Source organism: Chlamydomonas reinhardtii (genome assembly GCF_000002595.2).
Source record: "Chlamydomonas reinhardtii strain CC-503 cw92 mt+ unplaced genomic scaffold scaffold_24, whole genome shotgun sequence".
In the NCBI taxonomy this organism is placed as follows: domain Eukaryota; kingdom Viridiplantae; phylum Chlorophyta; class Chlorophyceae; order Chlamydomonadales; family Chlamydomonadaceae; genus Chlamydomonas; species Chlamydomonas reinhardtii.
Window position 1 is genome coordinate 1 of NW_025061537.1, and position 16,546 is coordinate 16,546.

At 62.3% G+C, this 16,546-nt stretch overlaps 2 protein-coding genes across 2 annotated transcripts; both read right to left on the reverse strand.

Annotated features, from left to right (window-relative positions):
- Positions 1-212: 212 nt before the first annotated feature.
- Positions 213-15,005, reverse strand: CHLRE_24g755097v5 (uncharacterized protein; the record flags this gene model as incomplete). The annotated part of the gene is made up of 25 exons (XM_043072941.1): positions 14,533-15,005; positions 13,954-14,124; positions 13,565-13,684; positions 12,971-13,020; positions 12,583-12,685; positions 11,642-11,695; positions 11,262-11,330; positions 10,837-10,962; positions 9,700-9,774; positions 9,141-9,274; positions 8,781-8,856; positions 7,999-8,034; positions 7,658-7,711; positions 6,736-6,835; positions 6,092-6,165; positions 5,668-5,748; positions 5,218-5,304; positions 4,896-4,952; positions 4,272-4,385; positions 2,430-2,550; positions 1,989-2,107; positions 932-1,032; positions 634-691; positions 459-512; positions 213-272 (listed from the first exon to the last, which is right to left on the reverse strand). Coding segments are annotated over exons 1-25 (2,253 nt in total), but the record flags the coding sequence as incomplete, so codon positions are not given.
- A 48-nt stretch (positions 15,006-15,053) lies between these two features.
- CHLRE_24g755147v5 (uncharacterized protein) lies at positions 15,054-16,485 on the reverse strand. Its single transcript, XM_043072942.1, has one exon. It carries the CDS (start codon positions 16,451-16,453, stop codon positions 16,079-16,081), a length of 375 nt encoding a protein of 124 aa, XP_042914114.1. The 5' UTR covers positions 16,454-16,485; the 3' UTR covers positions 15,054-16,078.
- Positions 16,486-16,546: the final 61 nt, after the last annotated feature.

The window sequence follows — 16,546 nt, forward strand, 5'->3', positions numbered from 1 at the left end:
ACACACACACACACACACACACACACACACACACACACACACACACACACACACACACACACACACTCGCAAGCACGGACGCACGCACACTCGCAAGCGTGGACGCACGCACACTCCCAAGCACGGGCGCACGCACACTCGCGAGCACGGGCGCACGCACGCTCCCAAGCACGGGCGCACGCACACTCGCGAGCACGGGCGCAAACACGCACCTGCAGCGACGCCAGGCCGTCCGGGCCCGTGTCCTCCTCCAGGTGGTGCAGCGCGCGGGCCTGCGTGTGTGCGCGCCAGCAGCGAACCCAAGCAGCTAGCAATTGCGACTTGTGGAGCAACAGGTGCACGAGCACAGCAGCGTCTGTCACACTATTACGGTGCACGTTGTCTCGCATGCAACGCTGCTCACGATACCGTACGGTAGTGGCGCTAGCAGGGTCCATCCAAAACATTCAAATACCCACCTGGTCTGCTCGGCGTGCGGTCAGGAACTTGTCTGTTGCGTTGGCCTGCACCACCTGCGTACGGCAAGGCGAAGAGGCGGGGGCAACTCAGCAAACACGTGCCAGATGTCAGTGTGGAGCAGCAGCTTGCCCTGCTTGTGCCAGGCGCCCATGTGCGGAGTGGAGTTGGCCCAACCTGGTTGACGATGATGGTTTTGAGCGGGATGCCTTCGTGCTGCAGCGCCGACGCCAGCCTGCGCGGAGGTTTTTTGTTGGTGGAAGGGGACGTTGTGAATACCAGCCCAAGCTAATATCAAACGCAATGGGGGGGGGGGGTTTCCGGGCATGGCCAGTTCGGCAACGGAAAGGTAGCATTGACACAATGTTGCACAGGCTGCATACTACCAGTATCCACGATCGGGAGTGGCCATATCCTGCACATGTTGCCCACGATGTTTCTAACCCTATCCTCACTCCCGGGGTCGCCCACTTGCCTGCAGCTCTCAGCTGTGGCCATGACGGTGGGAATGGTGACAATGATGAACTCGGTGGTCTGCTGGTTGCGGAACATCGCCTTGGCGTCCTCCATGCTCGCCTGCATACACACACACACACACACACACACACACACACACACACACACACACACACACACACACACACACACACACACACACACACACACACACACACACACACACACACACACACACACACACACACACACACACACAGACACACACATAAACACACACACACACACGCGTGTTACCGTGCGTTTGTGAGGATGTATGTTCAATACGACACATGGGCACCAATGAATGGAGGACATGAGGCCGTGGGCCTGCCCGCAGCAAAGCGCGTGCTCAGTCGAAGGCGGGTTGCAAGGTCCTGCTCCTGCTGGGCTTGTCTGCATCCACGTGCAGCTTACATGCACCCATCGGCACACAAACACATACGCCCCCCCACCACCACACACCGGCACACACCGGCACACACACACACACACACACACACACACACACACACACACACACACACACACATACACACACACACACACACACACACACACACACACACACACACACACACACACACACACACACACACACACACACACACACACAGTGAGCTCGACTACGACCAGCGGGCGGGAATACGGGAATTAGGCGTACTGGGTAAACGTTGTTTAGCGCGCCCAGGGTGCGGAGCATGGACGCATACAGGTGCATCGCGGGGTCAGGCCGAATGGTCGCCCGTGGGGTTACAGGCTTATCGCGGGTAAGTATGACTACCTGGATGACGACAACCACGCGACGCTCGGTAAATTGGTAGGTATGAGTAAGTAACTCCGGCGTCGTCTGGGCGGGCTTTCGTTTCGTTTTTTAACACACACACACACACACACACACGGGCGCACACACACACACGGGCGCACACACACACACACACACACACACACACACACACACACACACACACACGCGGGCACACACACACACACACATACACACACACGCGCACATGTACGCCCGCCAGCCCACCCACCTGCAGCGCCTCCAGGCGCTTCACCGCTACGTCCTCCTCTCCCGGCTGGCCGCCGCTGAACAGGTTCTTCACGGCCGAGGTCGCGGCGGACAGCTTCTGGCGCAGCCGCACCAGCTTGCCTGCGGGGGATGGGGATGGGTGGAGGGTGTGTGTGGAGGGTGGTGTGGAGGGTGGTGTGGAGTGTGTGTGTAGAGGGTGGTGTTGAGGGTGGGTTACAGGCATGATTAGCTGAAAGGGTGGGTGGGTGGTGTGGTGGATGGTGTGAAAGGACGAGGGGAGCCCGAAAGCGTTTGGTAGGTTGGTGGCAGGAGGCGGTGGCTGGAGGGGTGAGGTGGTGGGGTTGTAAGGGGATGGCAAGGTTTTTACACGCACACACGTTTTCTCTCTCGCTTCAACACGCGCTCTCCAACAACTGTGCAGGCCGCGGGCCGCCGCGCTCACCGATGGAGGCGTCTAGGAAGTCGGGCAACGACAGCAGGCGCAGGGTGTGGCCAGTGGGGGCGGTGTCGAACACGATGCGCTTGAAGTGCGAGTACTCGGGGGCCTTGAGGAACTGGACCACCTGTATGTTTTGGGAGAGAGCGTGTGTGTGTGTGTGTGCGTGCGTGTTACTTGAGTGTGCAAGTATCAGCTTGCGAAAAGAGCACAAGGGGAGGAACACACGAAGGCATGCTCGCGCTGTGGTGCGCGATGTGTGTGTTAAAGAGCACAAGGAAAACGTTGCGCAACGACAGTGCGATGTGTGTGTGTGTGTGTGTGTGTGTGTGTGTGTGTGTGTGTGTGTGTGTGTGTGTGTGTGTGTGTGTGTGTGTGTGTGTGTGTGTGTGTGTGTGTGTGTGTGTGTTAAAAAACGAAACGAAAGCCCGCCCAGACGACGCCGGAGTTACTTACGGATACCTACCAATTTACCGAGCGTCGCGTGGTTGTCGTCACCCAGGTAGTCATACTTACCCGCGATAAGCCTGTAACCCCACGGGCGACCATTCGGCCTGACCCCGCGATGCACCTGTATGCGTCCATGCTCCGCACCCTGGGCGCGCTAAACAACGTTTACCCAGCACGCCTAATTCCCGTATTCCCGCCCGCTGGTCGTAGTCGAGCTCACCTATAAGCATGGGAATGGAAAGGCATTGGGCGGCAGCACAGAAGTGTCACGGACATGTGAAATGGCAGCGGTGGAAGAGGGCGGCGTGCAGCAAGCAAGCTATCTAATGTCCTAACACGCATCCCAAAGCCCACCCACTAACTATGCCCGTGAAAGGGAAGGAGTCTGGGGCCGCGCGGCTGCAAATAGCGCCCGACTGCATGGGGCGCATGGCGGGCGGCGGTTGTAGAGACGCTGGGTCGGGCTGACTCGGCTGGCAGGAAAGGGCGTGTGCCCGTCACCCCCGTACCCGCGCATAACCCGTATCCCGTATGTGTGCGCAAGTGTCAGGCACAGGCTGGTGTGTGTGCGTGTGACGCCATGGGCTGGCGGGAGCTGGCCTCCCGCTCCCCACTCCATGGCGGCACCGAGGCTAGGCATGCTCGCGGCCGCAGTGGCCGCGTCGGTGGTTGGGGCAGGCTTGGTGCGCGGGCGGGACAGGCAGGTTGGCAGACCGCGGCGTTACAGCGGTGCGCGCGACGGCGACCACACTCAGACCCCAGGCGCAGCGACAAGGCCCACGCTCCCGACACGCCCACCCACGAGCAAACCCTCACAAACCGCAGACCCCCCAGACCACAGGAGACACCCCCACAGACCGGCGTTACCCGCCCACCAGCAAGGACCGCACACCCGCACACCCCACCAGCCCGGGTCGCGCAAAAGCTCACACCAACAGAAACACAAGCAAGTACAACAAACCCCCACACACGTGCACTCAGGCAACCCAAACACCCGTGTGTGTGTGTGTGTGTGTGTGTGTGTGTGTGTGTGTGTGTGTGTGTGTGTGTGTGTGTGTGTGTGTGTGTGTGTGTGTGTGTGTGTGTGTGTGTGTGTGTGTGTGTGTATGCATGAATCACTACCGGTAGTGGCGTGTGCGGCAAAAACGCCGCACGCGGGGGAGAAACACCTGCCCAGCCGCTTGTGTAAACCCCAGCCCCCAGCGCACGGTTCCTATCGGACGTCAGCACCTCATACTTATGTATGAATCACTATGTTCTCCGTGAACGGCTGACCCCATCCCCCAGCCTCCTTCCCCAGGCCCTCCATCACATGCCCACTCACCCAGCCCCCATGCATCTTCCCCCCCCCCCCACACACACACCCCACGCCCCCCCATCACGCACGCACCCACCCACCTTGGCGATGGCAATGGCCTCGTCCACGCCGGGCGGCGGCGTGTCCAGCAGCTCGCCCAGCTGCAGGTCCTTGAGCTGGTCGCTGATCACACCCAGGCCAAGACCGTCCAGCGTCTGGGGGGTAGTGGGGAGGTGGGGAGGTGGGGAGGTGGGGAGGTGGGGAGGTGGACAGGTCGGGAGGTGGACAGGTGGAGGAGGAAAATTCATGATTGACTAGCAGCGCAGTGTAGCCAGGTTAGTTGGGGTCGCCATTCACCAGCAGATCCGAACCTATGCCCTTCCTGCGCTTCCGCCTAGAGCTGACTTGGGTACTTCTCGGCGTACTAGTTGCTCTTCAATATGCATGTCCAGCCAACGACCAGCGCATGCCCCCCCCAAAATTAAGTCACAAGCATGAAGTGCCGACATCCAAATCCGAATCGAGCAGGAACATATCGGGCGGGGGGACATAGTGTGTTGTGCGAGGCGGCGTGCACGCACTACATGCAACGGGGCGGCCAGGACCCGCCCACACACGCGCACACCCATTCATCCATACATCCACACACAAACACGCGGCGGGCTGTCGTTTCGTTTTACAGCACAGCCACACACACACATACACGCTCACACACACGGCCCCACCTCGTTCAGCTTCTTGCCGCCGTCGTCCGCAAGCACCGCCCGCAGCTCCGCCTTGGCCTGCGAGAGCGAGGGCGAGGGGGTGGGGAATGACAAGGGCGGTGGGGAAAAGGCGCCTGCAGCTTGTCCGGCGATGCAGCCGATGCAGCGCCCGTGTCACGGCAACACCCAGCGCACAGAACGCGGGGAACCCCGCGCCCTCGTCTCCGTTTACTGGGGAAACTGTACAACAGTGGCCGTACACAGCCGTACAACACACGCACACACACACATACACACGCATTGCTGCATCGCATACACAAACGCGCGCGACGCAGCACCGCACCTGCTCGGGGTCCAGCTGCAGGCCCCACAGCGGCAGCTCGTCACCCAGCGGCGAGGTGATCTTGACGGGGCTGCCGCCGGACAGGTCCTGGGGGAGAATGGCGGGGTGTGGGCGGCAGGATTTCATTCATGACTAGTTAAGGAAGTGGCGGGGGTGGCGGCACTGGGGTGGCGGGGTGGGGGTGGGGTCATAACGATGGTACAACGCACGCTCGCATGCTCTCACACCCCATCACAGCCACAGCCATAGCCACAGCCGCAGCCGCAGCCGCAGCCGCAGCCGCAGCCGCAGCCGCAGCCGCAGCCGCAGCCGCAGCCGCAGCCGCAGCCACAGCCGCAGCCACAGCCATAGCCACAGCCGCAGCCGCAGCCGCAGCCACAGCCGCAGCCACAGCCACAGCCACAGCCACAGCCGCAGCCACAGCCGCAGCCACAGCCGCATTGCTCGCACCTGGTCGAATGCGTCGCTCAGGGAATGGGCGGGGTCGGTGGACACCACCAGGGTGGGCAGGCCGTCGTTGGCGAAGTGGACCTGCAGGGTGGTGGTGGTGGAAGGGGTTACATTGATGATTATTTAAGAAGTGAAGGCGTCGCCAGGAACAGTAGTATAGCAGACGCGGGGGTGGGCGGGGGCGGGAGTTGGGAAGTTGGGTTGGTGGACAGGTAGGCTGAGCCGGCCAGGCTGGCGGCGACCACTGCGTGCCGGCGTGCGCCTCACACCCTGATTTCCCCCATACCCTGCGTGCGCTTCACACCCTGCCTCCCTCACACCCTGCCTCCCTCACACCGTGCCTCCCTCACACCCTGCCCGCGCCCCCGCCCCTGTCCCCGCCCTACAGAACCGCGCCCCCTCCTCTATCCCCAGGAGCGCTCACCGCCAGCGATGAGGAGCAGCTGGTCTTGCCCACGCCGCCCTTGCCGCCCAGCAGGAAGAACTTGCGGTCGGCGCCTGTGCGGGCGTGCGTGCGGGAGGGGTGGGGGCAGGCCGGGAGGGGTGGGGGCAGGCCGGAGGGGTGGGCAGCGGGTTGGGGGCAGGCGCAGCGGGGTGGGGGCAGGCAGGAGATGCGGGCATTGGGCGGGGGCAGGCAGCGGGGTGGGGGCGGTGCGGGCAGCGGGTTGGGGGCAGAGTTACTAGGCAGCAGGGGCAGGTCCAGGGGCAGTAGGGGCAGGTCCAGGGGCAGCAGGGGTTCAGGTGGCTGCGGTAGGGCCGCTGTGGTGGGGGAAGCCGTAGGGCGGCGCAGGACAACACGCGAGCCGTGCCAGCCGGCCAGTGCTGTGGCGTCACGTCCACCGCAGGTGCTCACCCCGCATACGGTGCCTGCGGGTTTCTGCCACACCTCCTTCCCACGCCTCCCAGCCTTGTCCACACACGACGTACAACACAAACACTCATTCACACACACGCAACCTCATTCACACACACGCAACCTCCCATAATTCCCAGTCTCGCCCACACACTGCACACATCGTGTGTGCTAGGGAGCACAAAGGAAAGCAGCACATTTGTTCATCTACCCACCCTGGTTCATCTGGTCGTACACATCCTTCCACACCACGTTGCCAAAGTAGGACAGTGCGGGCACGCCGCGAACCTCCACGTCCACCATGGGCGCAATAACCTGGGGGGGCGGGGGGGGGAGAGGGGAGGCGGGGGATACTGGGTAACAAAATGGGATGTACGGCTGTGGCGTACGGCAGAGGGGTGGTCCGGTGTGGTTTGGTCCGGTAGAATACGACATCTTCTGGTCCGGTATGGTCCAGTCCGGTATGGTCCGGTGTGGTCCGGTCCGGTATGGTCCGATATGGTATGGTCCGGTATGGTCCGGTACGGTATGGTCCGGTACGTTCTGGTCCGGCGTGATATGGTGTGGATGGGCACAGGCTAACGGCTGGCCACCCGTGTCTACACCAGACGGTCGAGTGGGCAGACAGTTGGGTAGCCCTCACCCGTACTCCAGCAGGTACTCGCCCTGCCCATCGCCCCTTTGCCCCCCTTTTCCGAATTTTTCATTGGGCCCGGGCACATACTCCCCTCCGCCCCCCCCCCCCACACACACCCCCATCAACCTACTTAAAATAGTCGTTAGACAAAATGGGAGAGCAGCAGCAGCAGCCTTCGGCGGGTCTACGCGCTGGAGCTGGCCGCTGGATTTCACGGACATCGGTAACAACGCGTCTACGCTGCAACTGTACCTGCCTACGACTTCACTTCTTAATTAATCATGAATGTAACCCCCCACCCCACCCCACCCCACACACACACACACACGCCGCCGCCCCCGCTGCAGCTGCACTGCCGCTGCCCCCCAGCTCCTGGCACCTACTGGTCAACGCGAGGTAATCCCCCCATCAACCCCCCCCCCCCTCACACACACACACACACGCCCCCCACGCTGCCGCCCAGCCCGCACGCTCCCCTTGCCAGTGTGTGTCTCACCCACCTTGCGCAGGGGCCTCAGCCCTGGGTCGTTCGCCACCATCTCCAGCGCCGCAATCTGTTGGTTGTTCGGGTCACACACCGCACTGTAAGTTGCCCGGCAATCGCACCACTAGCGCTAGCAGGAGCCGCGTTGCAATGGGCAGTGCCAGTGGAGAGCTTCACGGTTGACCGAGACTGCAGCAGTGCCATTGCAGCCACCGACGCCACCCCGCTATTGCAGTTCCGTGTGCTTACACACATACACCCACACGCACAACAAGCACACACACACACACACACACACACACACACACACACACACACACACACACACACACGCACAGCAAGCCCACACATACGCACCTGGTCCTTCATCTTCATGCGCAGGTAGGCGTCACCCTGCGTGGCGACAGGGCAGGGGACGAGCGGGGCGGGCGGGAGGGTGGCGGGTGAGGAGGAGGGGGGCAGGGAGAGGGCAGGGAGAGGGCAGGGAGAGGACAGGCAGGGAGAGGGCAGGGAGAGGACAGGCAGGGAGAGGGCAGGGAGAGGGCAGGGAGAGGGCAGGGAGAGGACAGGCAGGGAGAGGGCAGGGAGAGGGCAGGGAGAGGGCAGGGAGAGGACAGACAGGGAGAGGGCGGGAAGGGGGCGGGCAGGGAGAGGGCTCACAGTCGCAGCAAGGCCGGGCGCCAGGGGGAGACGCCGTGCGCGGGGGAGGGATTGCAAGGATGTTGGGAAAAGCGGTACAGGGGGAAGGAAAGGCCGATAGTCGGACGGCAGATAGACATGCACGCATATGACACGGCAGGACAGGTCCAGGGGCGGGCCGCAAGCCGTGGAGGCGGGAGGCGGGGCGGGGGTTAACTTTGAACCAATCCCGTAAGGAAACAGAGGCGGGGCGGGGTGCACTACTGAGGCGCCCACACACACCAGCCCGGGGGGTTGCATGGGCACATTCAACAAACGCCAGTGCCGGTGGCAATGCGCCACACACGAGCGGTGAGCACACGTGACCACGCACGCGCGCATCGCACAGCCACATACAGACAACGCCAAACATACATCATTGTACACACAGTCATACACACACACACACACACACACACACACACACACACACACACACACACACACACACACACACACACCTGCTGCGGTCCCACGATCTGGTTCACGATGATGCGCTTGCAGGGGATTTGCTCGGCCCGCAGCGCTTGCAGCAGCCTGGCGGCGGCGGCGGTGGCGGCAGCGGCGATAGTCAGCAGTAGGATACCGTAGTGGCAGTGACAGGCTGCGAATGGTGCTCGTGCGGGCCCAGCGCTGGCTCCAGTACGCACCCATACCCACCCCTACACACACGCAAAACACACGCACACACGACACATACGCTCTTTCCTCATACAATATACTAAACACGGCCGATGCAGCCACTTCCCCCCTCCTCCTCGCTCTACTGCGTTGGTTTTGGTTTACTTTGGGCTGGTACTTACAAACCCCCCCTCCCGCACCTGCTGCTCTCGTTGACTCCCAGGTAGGTGGGGATTGTGGCGATGATGAACTCGGTCTGGGTCTTGTCGCGGAACAGCGCCTTCACCATGCGGACACGCTGCTGCAGCAGCTCCAGCTTCTCAACCGCCTCGTCCTGCAGCAACGGCGGTTGGGCAGCAGCAGTAGCAGCAGCAGCAGTTAGGCAGCAGCAGCAGTTGGGCAGCAGCAGTAGCAGCAGTAGCAGTTGCGCAGTAGAAGCAGCAACAGGCGTAGGGCAGGGAAGGATGGTCGGTGTGGTGATGTGATGACGACCGACAATGAAGCGGTGATCAAGTCCACTCCAATCCGGGTGTTTGCGCAATGCTGGAACAGCACTCAGGCCGGGTGGGCGCATTGGGCACGGTGAAGAACAGAAACAGCGCAACCGGTGCCAACCGGCCTCCCCGCCTCCAGACGTCAAGCCCCACTCCCCAGCTGCCGCGCTGCCACACTCTCTCCCACGTCTAGACACGCCGCCCCGCTGCCGCGCTGCCGCGCTGCCCCGCTTGCCCCCCCCCCCATTTCGGCTCTCGCCCGCACCTGGCTCTCGCCCGCTCCGAACAGGCCGCGCACGACGGAGGTGGCGCCGTTGAGCTTCTTGCGCAGCCGGATAACCTGGGGGAGGGGGTGTATGTGCATGATTACCGTAATTCAGGATATGGCAGACCGTAGGCAACTTGGCGGGGAATCAGGGATATATGTGGAAGCAACGGAGCACGGGCAGCGGCATCGACATGGACAGGGATGGGGCAGGAAGCAGGGGCAGGGGTGGGCAGGTACCGCACGAGCAGGTGGAACGGGCCCCCGGGTGAGGGCAGGCGGGAACACAGATGCGCACAGCGCTGGTTGCTGCCGCGGACTCGCAGATGAAGCAGCCAGCTCGTACTCAACACCGCTATCCTTTGTGCATTTACTGAGTACACAGTCATGAATCCGTTATTCTTTGTGCATTCACTGACAACACAGTCGAGACCCCGCTGTCCTTCGTGCGTTTTACTGAATCCAAAGTCAAGACCCTGTTGTCCCCGCTGCGAGTACACAGTCAAGAATCTGTTATCCTTCGTGCGTTCAACCCGCTGTTGACTACCCGTACTGCCAGGAAGTATTTTTCGTAATTCGTTTTTTGGCGTTGAAAAAAACTTAATTTGGAAAAAGTTAATGATAATTTGCGTTCCAAATGAAAAAAACTCAATAGCTGCGGGAAAACTGGGGTTGCGCGGGGAAGGGCAGCGGGGTGGGGCACACGCGTGTGTTCCGAAGGTCACACACGCAGAACCACACGTTGCTGGATGCACCCGATCATAGTGCGCATTGGACGGAAATGGTCGGCTGCTGGGCCAGATAGGTCGGAGAGCTTGGAATGGAGCAGTGGGAGTCGTTTCCCTATGGCGCACAGTACCGTATGCTGTCTAGTGGGGCTGCGCCGGCGTGCGGTGGGGCTGTGCCGGCGTGTGGCAGAGCACGCCGGCGCGGCCTCAGTATGTGCCGAAAAATTCCGGACTTAACTTATCCCACCCCAACAAAAAAAGTTATTCAGAAAACGTTAAATATTATTCCCTGGCAGCCGAAAAAAACTTAGCACTGGAAAAAAACTTCCTGGCAGTACGGGTACACAGTCTAACACCTGATGTTGACTACACAGTCAGGACCCGCTGTTGACTGCACAGCCACACGCACCTTGGCCAGCGACGCATCCACAAAGTCGGGCAGCGCCAGCAGGCGCAGCGTGTGGCCAGTGGGGGCGGTGTCGAACACGATGCGGCTGAAGCGGGCGTACTCGGCCGCCTGCACGAACTGGACCACCTGTGGGTCGTGGAGCGGGTGTGTGTGTGTGTATGAGTTAGGAAACATGAGAAACGCAAAACGCGTGTGCGTGCATGTTGCGTGTTTGTGGTACAGAGCAAACAGGTACATGCACGTAGACCGTGTATGCGATGCGACGCAACTTGTGCATGAGCGCAGGCGGCCAGTGCGGGGGCGGCGGCATGTCAATCAAACACACACACACACACACACACACACACACACACACACACACACACACACACACACACACACACACACACACACACGCACACGCACACACACACACACGCTCACACCTTGGCAATGGCCACCGCCTCATCCAGGCCTGGCGGCGGCGTGTTGAGCAGCTCGCCCAGCTTCAGTTCCTGGAAGGAGGGAGCAGGGAGGAAAGAAAGCAAGTCGCGGTAAGCAAGAGCGGCGGGAAAGGGAGGGGGAGGGGGAGAGGAGGGCTACGCCTACGCAACCACCCTGCCTTGGGCCGGCCATCCGCGCACGGCACCGTATTCGCCCTGCCGGCCGTGACCGCCGCACACCATATGTAATCAACCACGCACACAAACATAGCGAATGCGATCATCAACCATAGCGACCATAGCATCGGTTGTTCTCGGATCAACACACACAGCCCCCCCCTTTTATGTTCCCTGTGCTCCTTAACACACGCCCGCGCCCCCACCTTGAGCTGGTCGATGACAAAGCCCATGCCCATGCGGTTCATGAAGTCGCTGACCTGCGGGGCGGAGTGGTGTGGCGTGGTGGAGTGGAGTGGTGCGGTGTGGTGTGGAAGAGTGGTGTGGAGGAGTGATGTGGAGGAGTGATGTGGAGGAGTGGTGTCGTGCGGTGCAGTGTGCAGTGGCTAGGGTGCGGGCTACAAAAACCGGTCCCAGTAACGTTTGGAATACATACATGGTGTGGTGTGTGTTTGTGTGTGGGGGGGGGCGTAGGGGGCAGCAGGTGGCAGGTGGTTGCTGCAGGCCGCGTGGCAAATGGACACGCGACGCGGCTCCATTCCCGCTCGGCCACCCACAATGCTCATGTGTCATGGTCGGGAAACCAAGCACGGTCTATGTGGGCTGTGCCCCAGGACCCAATCCAATCACCCAGCTTCCCTGTACTATCCCAATCCCAACCCTCACCCCACTACAAACCCCGCTGGTCCCCCGCTGGTCAGCAAGCCAGCGCTCCGTCGCCGCACCGACTGCAGCTTCCTGCTGCAACGCACCCTCAACTTATCATGCCGGCATGCGACCATGGCTCAGGCCGCACCGCCGCACCGCCGCAACACACCGCCCCGTCACCCACTCCGCAACACCCCACCCCGCCACCCACCGCCCCGTCCCACCCTCTGCCACCCACCCGACACCCGTGCCCCCCACCTAGCGGCCTGGCCGTGGGGCATACATTGTAACCTCCGCCCCCCCACTGCCGTCTTCTAACTGGTCGTGCCTCGGACACCGCCCCGCGCCCATGTCCAAAAACCCTGTGCCGCCACTTCCCGAACCCCACCGCGCCCCATCACACACCACATCCCACCACACACAACGCCCAACCACACATCACGTCCCACTCCACCCCACGCCCCACACCACATCCCACCCCTTCGCTCCAACGCCCCACCTGCGACGCCGCGCTGGGCCCCCCCGCCTCGCCGTCCTGGCCCGCGCCGCTGCCCTCAAAGAACTCGCGCTTGGCCTCCTCAGGGTCGATCTCCAGACCCCAGCTGCGGTTGGTTGGCGGTTGGTGGGGAGGCGAAAAGGCGGGACGGAGGTGAGGCGGGCAGCAGTGAGGCGGAGGTTGGTTAGGTTGCACGAAGGATACATTGCGGGTCGGCTGTGTGCTCTGCGCGGCGTGGGCAGCGGCTGACCATCCCGAGATTCCATTGAACTGTGGTGCGGCACACCCACAAGCATGCACCTGACTCCCCACACTACCCAGTCATTAGGCCAACACCACTGCTACTGCCGCTGCCACTACGGCACGGCCGCCACACGCGGAGTATACCCACAGCGGCAGATCGGTCCCCTGCAGCAGCACAGGCCTGCCGCCGCTCACGTCCTGCGGGGGGGGGGGTAGGGGGGGTTACAATCATGAGCAGTTCAGAAAGTGGGACGGGCGTGACGGTCATGCAGCGCGGCGGTTCCCGACTTGACTAGTTGGGCTAAACGCGATGACGCACAAACGTCGCAGCTTGGCACACGCTGGGGTGTGGTGTTTTGTGGCTGGGACCCATGCCGGGCCCCATGCCATGCCATGCCCCTGGCCGGGTGCGCGGCGAGGTGGCAAACCACTGCTGCAGACACGCGGCCAGCCCGTGTTCATACACCCATTGCTTGAGGCCAATAAGCCACCAGCCGCCCAGGCGCCCAGCCAGGAACCCAGACCGCTAGGGGCGTCAATCCACGCACCCACGCAGACATGCACACATGCCGCGACGCTGTCGTCTTGCCCACACGGCGTCAACCCTTCAGCCCCATGTGCATTCCTAGCAGACGCAAACACACACACACACACACACACACACACACACACACACACACACACACACACACACACACACACACACACACACACACACACACACACACGTGTGCCTCCGCACCTGAGCCAGTGAGTCGCTGAGGGAGTGGGCGGGGTCGGTGGACACCACCAGGGTGGTGTGACCCGCCGCCGCCAGCTTCACGGCCAGGGAGGCGGACAGGCTGGTCTTGCCCACGCCGCCCTGCGCTCGGTCGGTTGTGCAGTTGTGCAGGTGGGTGGGTGGGTGGGTGGGTCGGTGGGTGGGTAAGTGGGGAGACAGGCAAGTGGGTGGATGGGTGTGTGCACTGGGGCCCGTCCTGGACATGTGGGTTGGTCTACGCCGATATGCACTCAAAGGGCAAGGTTGTGACTGCATCACCTCCGCTCCCATTTGGGCTGGTCCTGGGTGACCGATCTGGGTTGTTTTGGGCTTTCTAATTCGCCCCGCCCCAACCTCCGCGCAGCCCCCACCTTGCCGCTGATCATGATGTACTTGCGCTGCTGCCCCGCGGCCAGCTCCTCAAACACGCCCGTGGCGTTGTCGGGCGTCACCACCGTCGGCACGGCAGCGCAGGGCGCAGGCCCACGAGCAGGCAGCGGTGCTGACGCGGCGGAGGTGGTGGCGGGCAGGCGCGGGTGTGGCTGCGGCGGCAAGGGCAGGTTCGCGGGTGTGAGCAGCACAAGGTGTGGGCAGGTTGTGGTGCGCTTGCGCGGATGGCAACTGGCGTCGGCCGCGCTGCTTGGGCCTTGTCTGTTAGCAATCGCGACGTAGTGGCCCGTGCGTATTGGAAGCTTCACACGGACCCTAAACCCTCGTGCCGCAGGTGCTGCAAGCCAGTTTCCGGCAGGCCAGCGGGAGGAAAGGCAGCGGCAGGCGCACCAAGCGCGACCGTGCCACGCACACCCGGACACCCCGTAGGTGTGGACAAACCGCCGCCCCAGACCATCAATTGGCATTTTGAAAGCATAATTTGTTTGACTGAGCAGCTTGTGGCTTCGCTAGGTGCACGGAAGGCGATCCTCGCTCGCGTCAGCTTCCAATTGCCGCACCTTGACGCTTGATGCCGCACCGAGACACGCGAGAACTCCCAACGCCAATGGTGAGCCGCTGCAAGCCCGGGAAAGCAAGCGAGGGGCAACGCGTCCAGAGGCATCCGCGCACGTCTGTCCGCGCGCGGACCCCAGCCGATTCCCCGAGGCTAATGCCATTCTACCAATCCAGAAGTTGATGGATTCGGAGAGTTTCTGGTGTCGCCGAAATGGAGGTGTTGCGCTGGTCGGCAATTGCAAAGCAGCAAGAACCGCGCGCTGCTAGGTCTTATGGCGTGTTTATAGAACCTGGGTCTTTTAGTATACTTACTATGCAACGTATGTGAGGCAGGATGCTCAAGGAACCTCCCCAATAATGCAAAAAGAGCGTGTGAGGTGCCCCGTGGGTGGCCAGCGTGTGCGCCCAGGTTCAAGGTCCCCCGCACGAAAGACGCTTGTGTCCTGCCGCGCCCTACACTTGGCTTGTCGCTATGTGCTGCGTTCTCCAACAACATGGACTGAAACAAGCCGGACGCACTTTATGAATGCGGATGTTACAGAGGGGACAGTCCCAGCACCCGAAGACGCCGAGCCATCACATGCTATCAGGGCCCAACATGACTCCACCAACCCCGACTTTGCTGCAAACCCTCCCGCGGGCAAAGTCCGTGTGACTCCGCGCACAGTGAGTCCTAGCCAAGCCTCAACCCGCCAGAGCCCCACCGCTGTGCCTCAACGTCACAAGCCTAGGCACAGAAGTGCCGGGAAACGTCTAGGCCGCAGGACACACGCACAGCGCACGCACTAACCAGGGCGCAAGCGTCCAGGTACTAGAACGGTCGCCCACGCGTGCAACCTGCCCACACACAAAGCCACCAACCACGCACAACCTCTCACGGCGAGGGAGGCGGGGAATCAGCGTCATACGGCAAGCGCAAAACCATGCCGTCACCAACAGCCCGAGATATGAAAGGATGCGCAGGCGGCACAGTGTCCCAACCCTTCGGCCTGATACCCAAAGTCACAAACGTCTGGAGCCGACCCCAGAAGTCAGCTACGACGGCAAGGCCAATGCTCAGCACCCGGGCCGACGGCAGCTTCGCTCGCGCCGCCAGCCCGGCCATAACCATACGCTGCCGACCAAAGTCCAGGGCAGACATAGCAGCGAGACACACCACATCCCACACAGGTGGCGCAAGCCCCGCAGGCGGGCGCACCAACCACAACTCCTCACGAGAGAAGGCACTTAGAGCATCCTCCGGCACGAAACCCATAGCCATTCCCATGTTTTCCCGCAGGGACAGCGCCACAGTGCAGTCCCAAAACCAGTGACGCCGGTCCCCATCCTGCATGTCAACCCCACACGCGCCCAACACGGGTCAACAGCAACGCCTCGCGCCCGCTCGCTAGCATGCCGTGGGAACGCCCAGCAAGCGTTGGCGGCCACACGCCACAGTGCTTCCTTATGATGATTCTCCCATTTCAGCGACCACAAGCGGGCCAAGGTGCACACGAAAGCCCCCGCCGCCAGGGCAGCCCCCACCCCCGACACACTCGCATCGCACACCTACTGCAAATGCTTAGCCTTCAGGGCGGCTAACTGTGGAGCCATTTGTAGCACGGTCCCCACCTGCACCGTGTAGGCAGTGAGCAGGATGGGCGGCCCCCCGCACTGCAACCAGCCAAGCCCCCGCACCACCTGTTGTACCGACTCCGCCGTAGCACTCACGATGTCGGCCGCCGGGAGCGGCAGCGCGGCGGCAAGCCCCCGAGCCAGCTGGGCGGCACGCGCGGCGGCAGCCCAGCCAGCGGGGAGAAGGGCCACCGCCGCCGCAAACCGGTCGGCCGCCTCTTGAGGCGACGCCGGCCCCGGCAGGGGCGACGGCAGGCGCGCCCGCGTGCTCCAGTGCAGCACCCGCCGCCACACAGCAGTCACATACATTTCCGCGCGTCACCAAACCGGGAGCCCTCCGCCCAAGGGCGTGTCAATGCCTGCCGCAGTTCGTTCAGGCCGTCATGCGCTGCAACCAGCTGG

Coding starts and splice junctions, on each gene's coding strand:
- CHLRE_24g755147v5 (XM_043072942.1), bottom strand. CDS start 16,453: ATGTATGTGACTGCTGTGTGGCGGCGGGTGCTGCACTGGAGCACGCGG.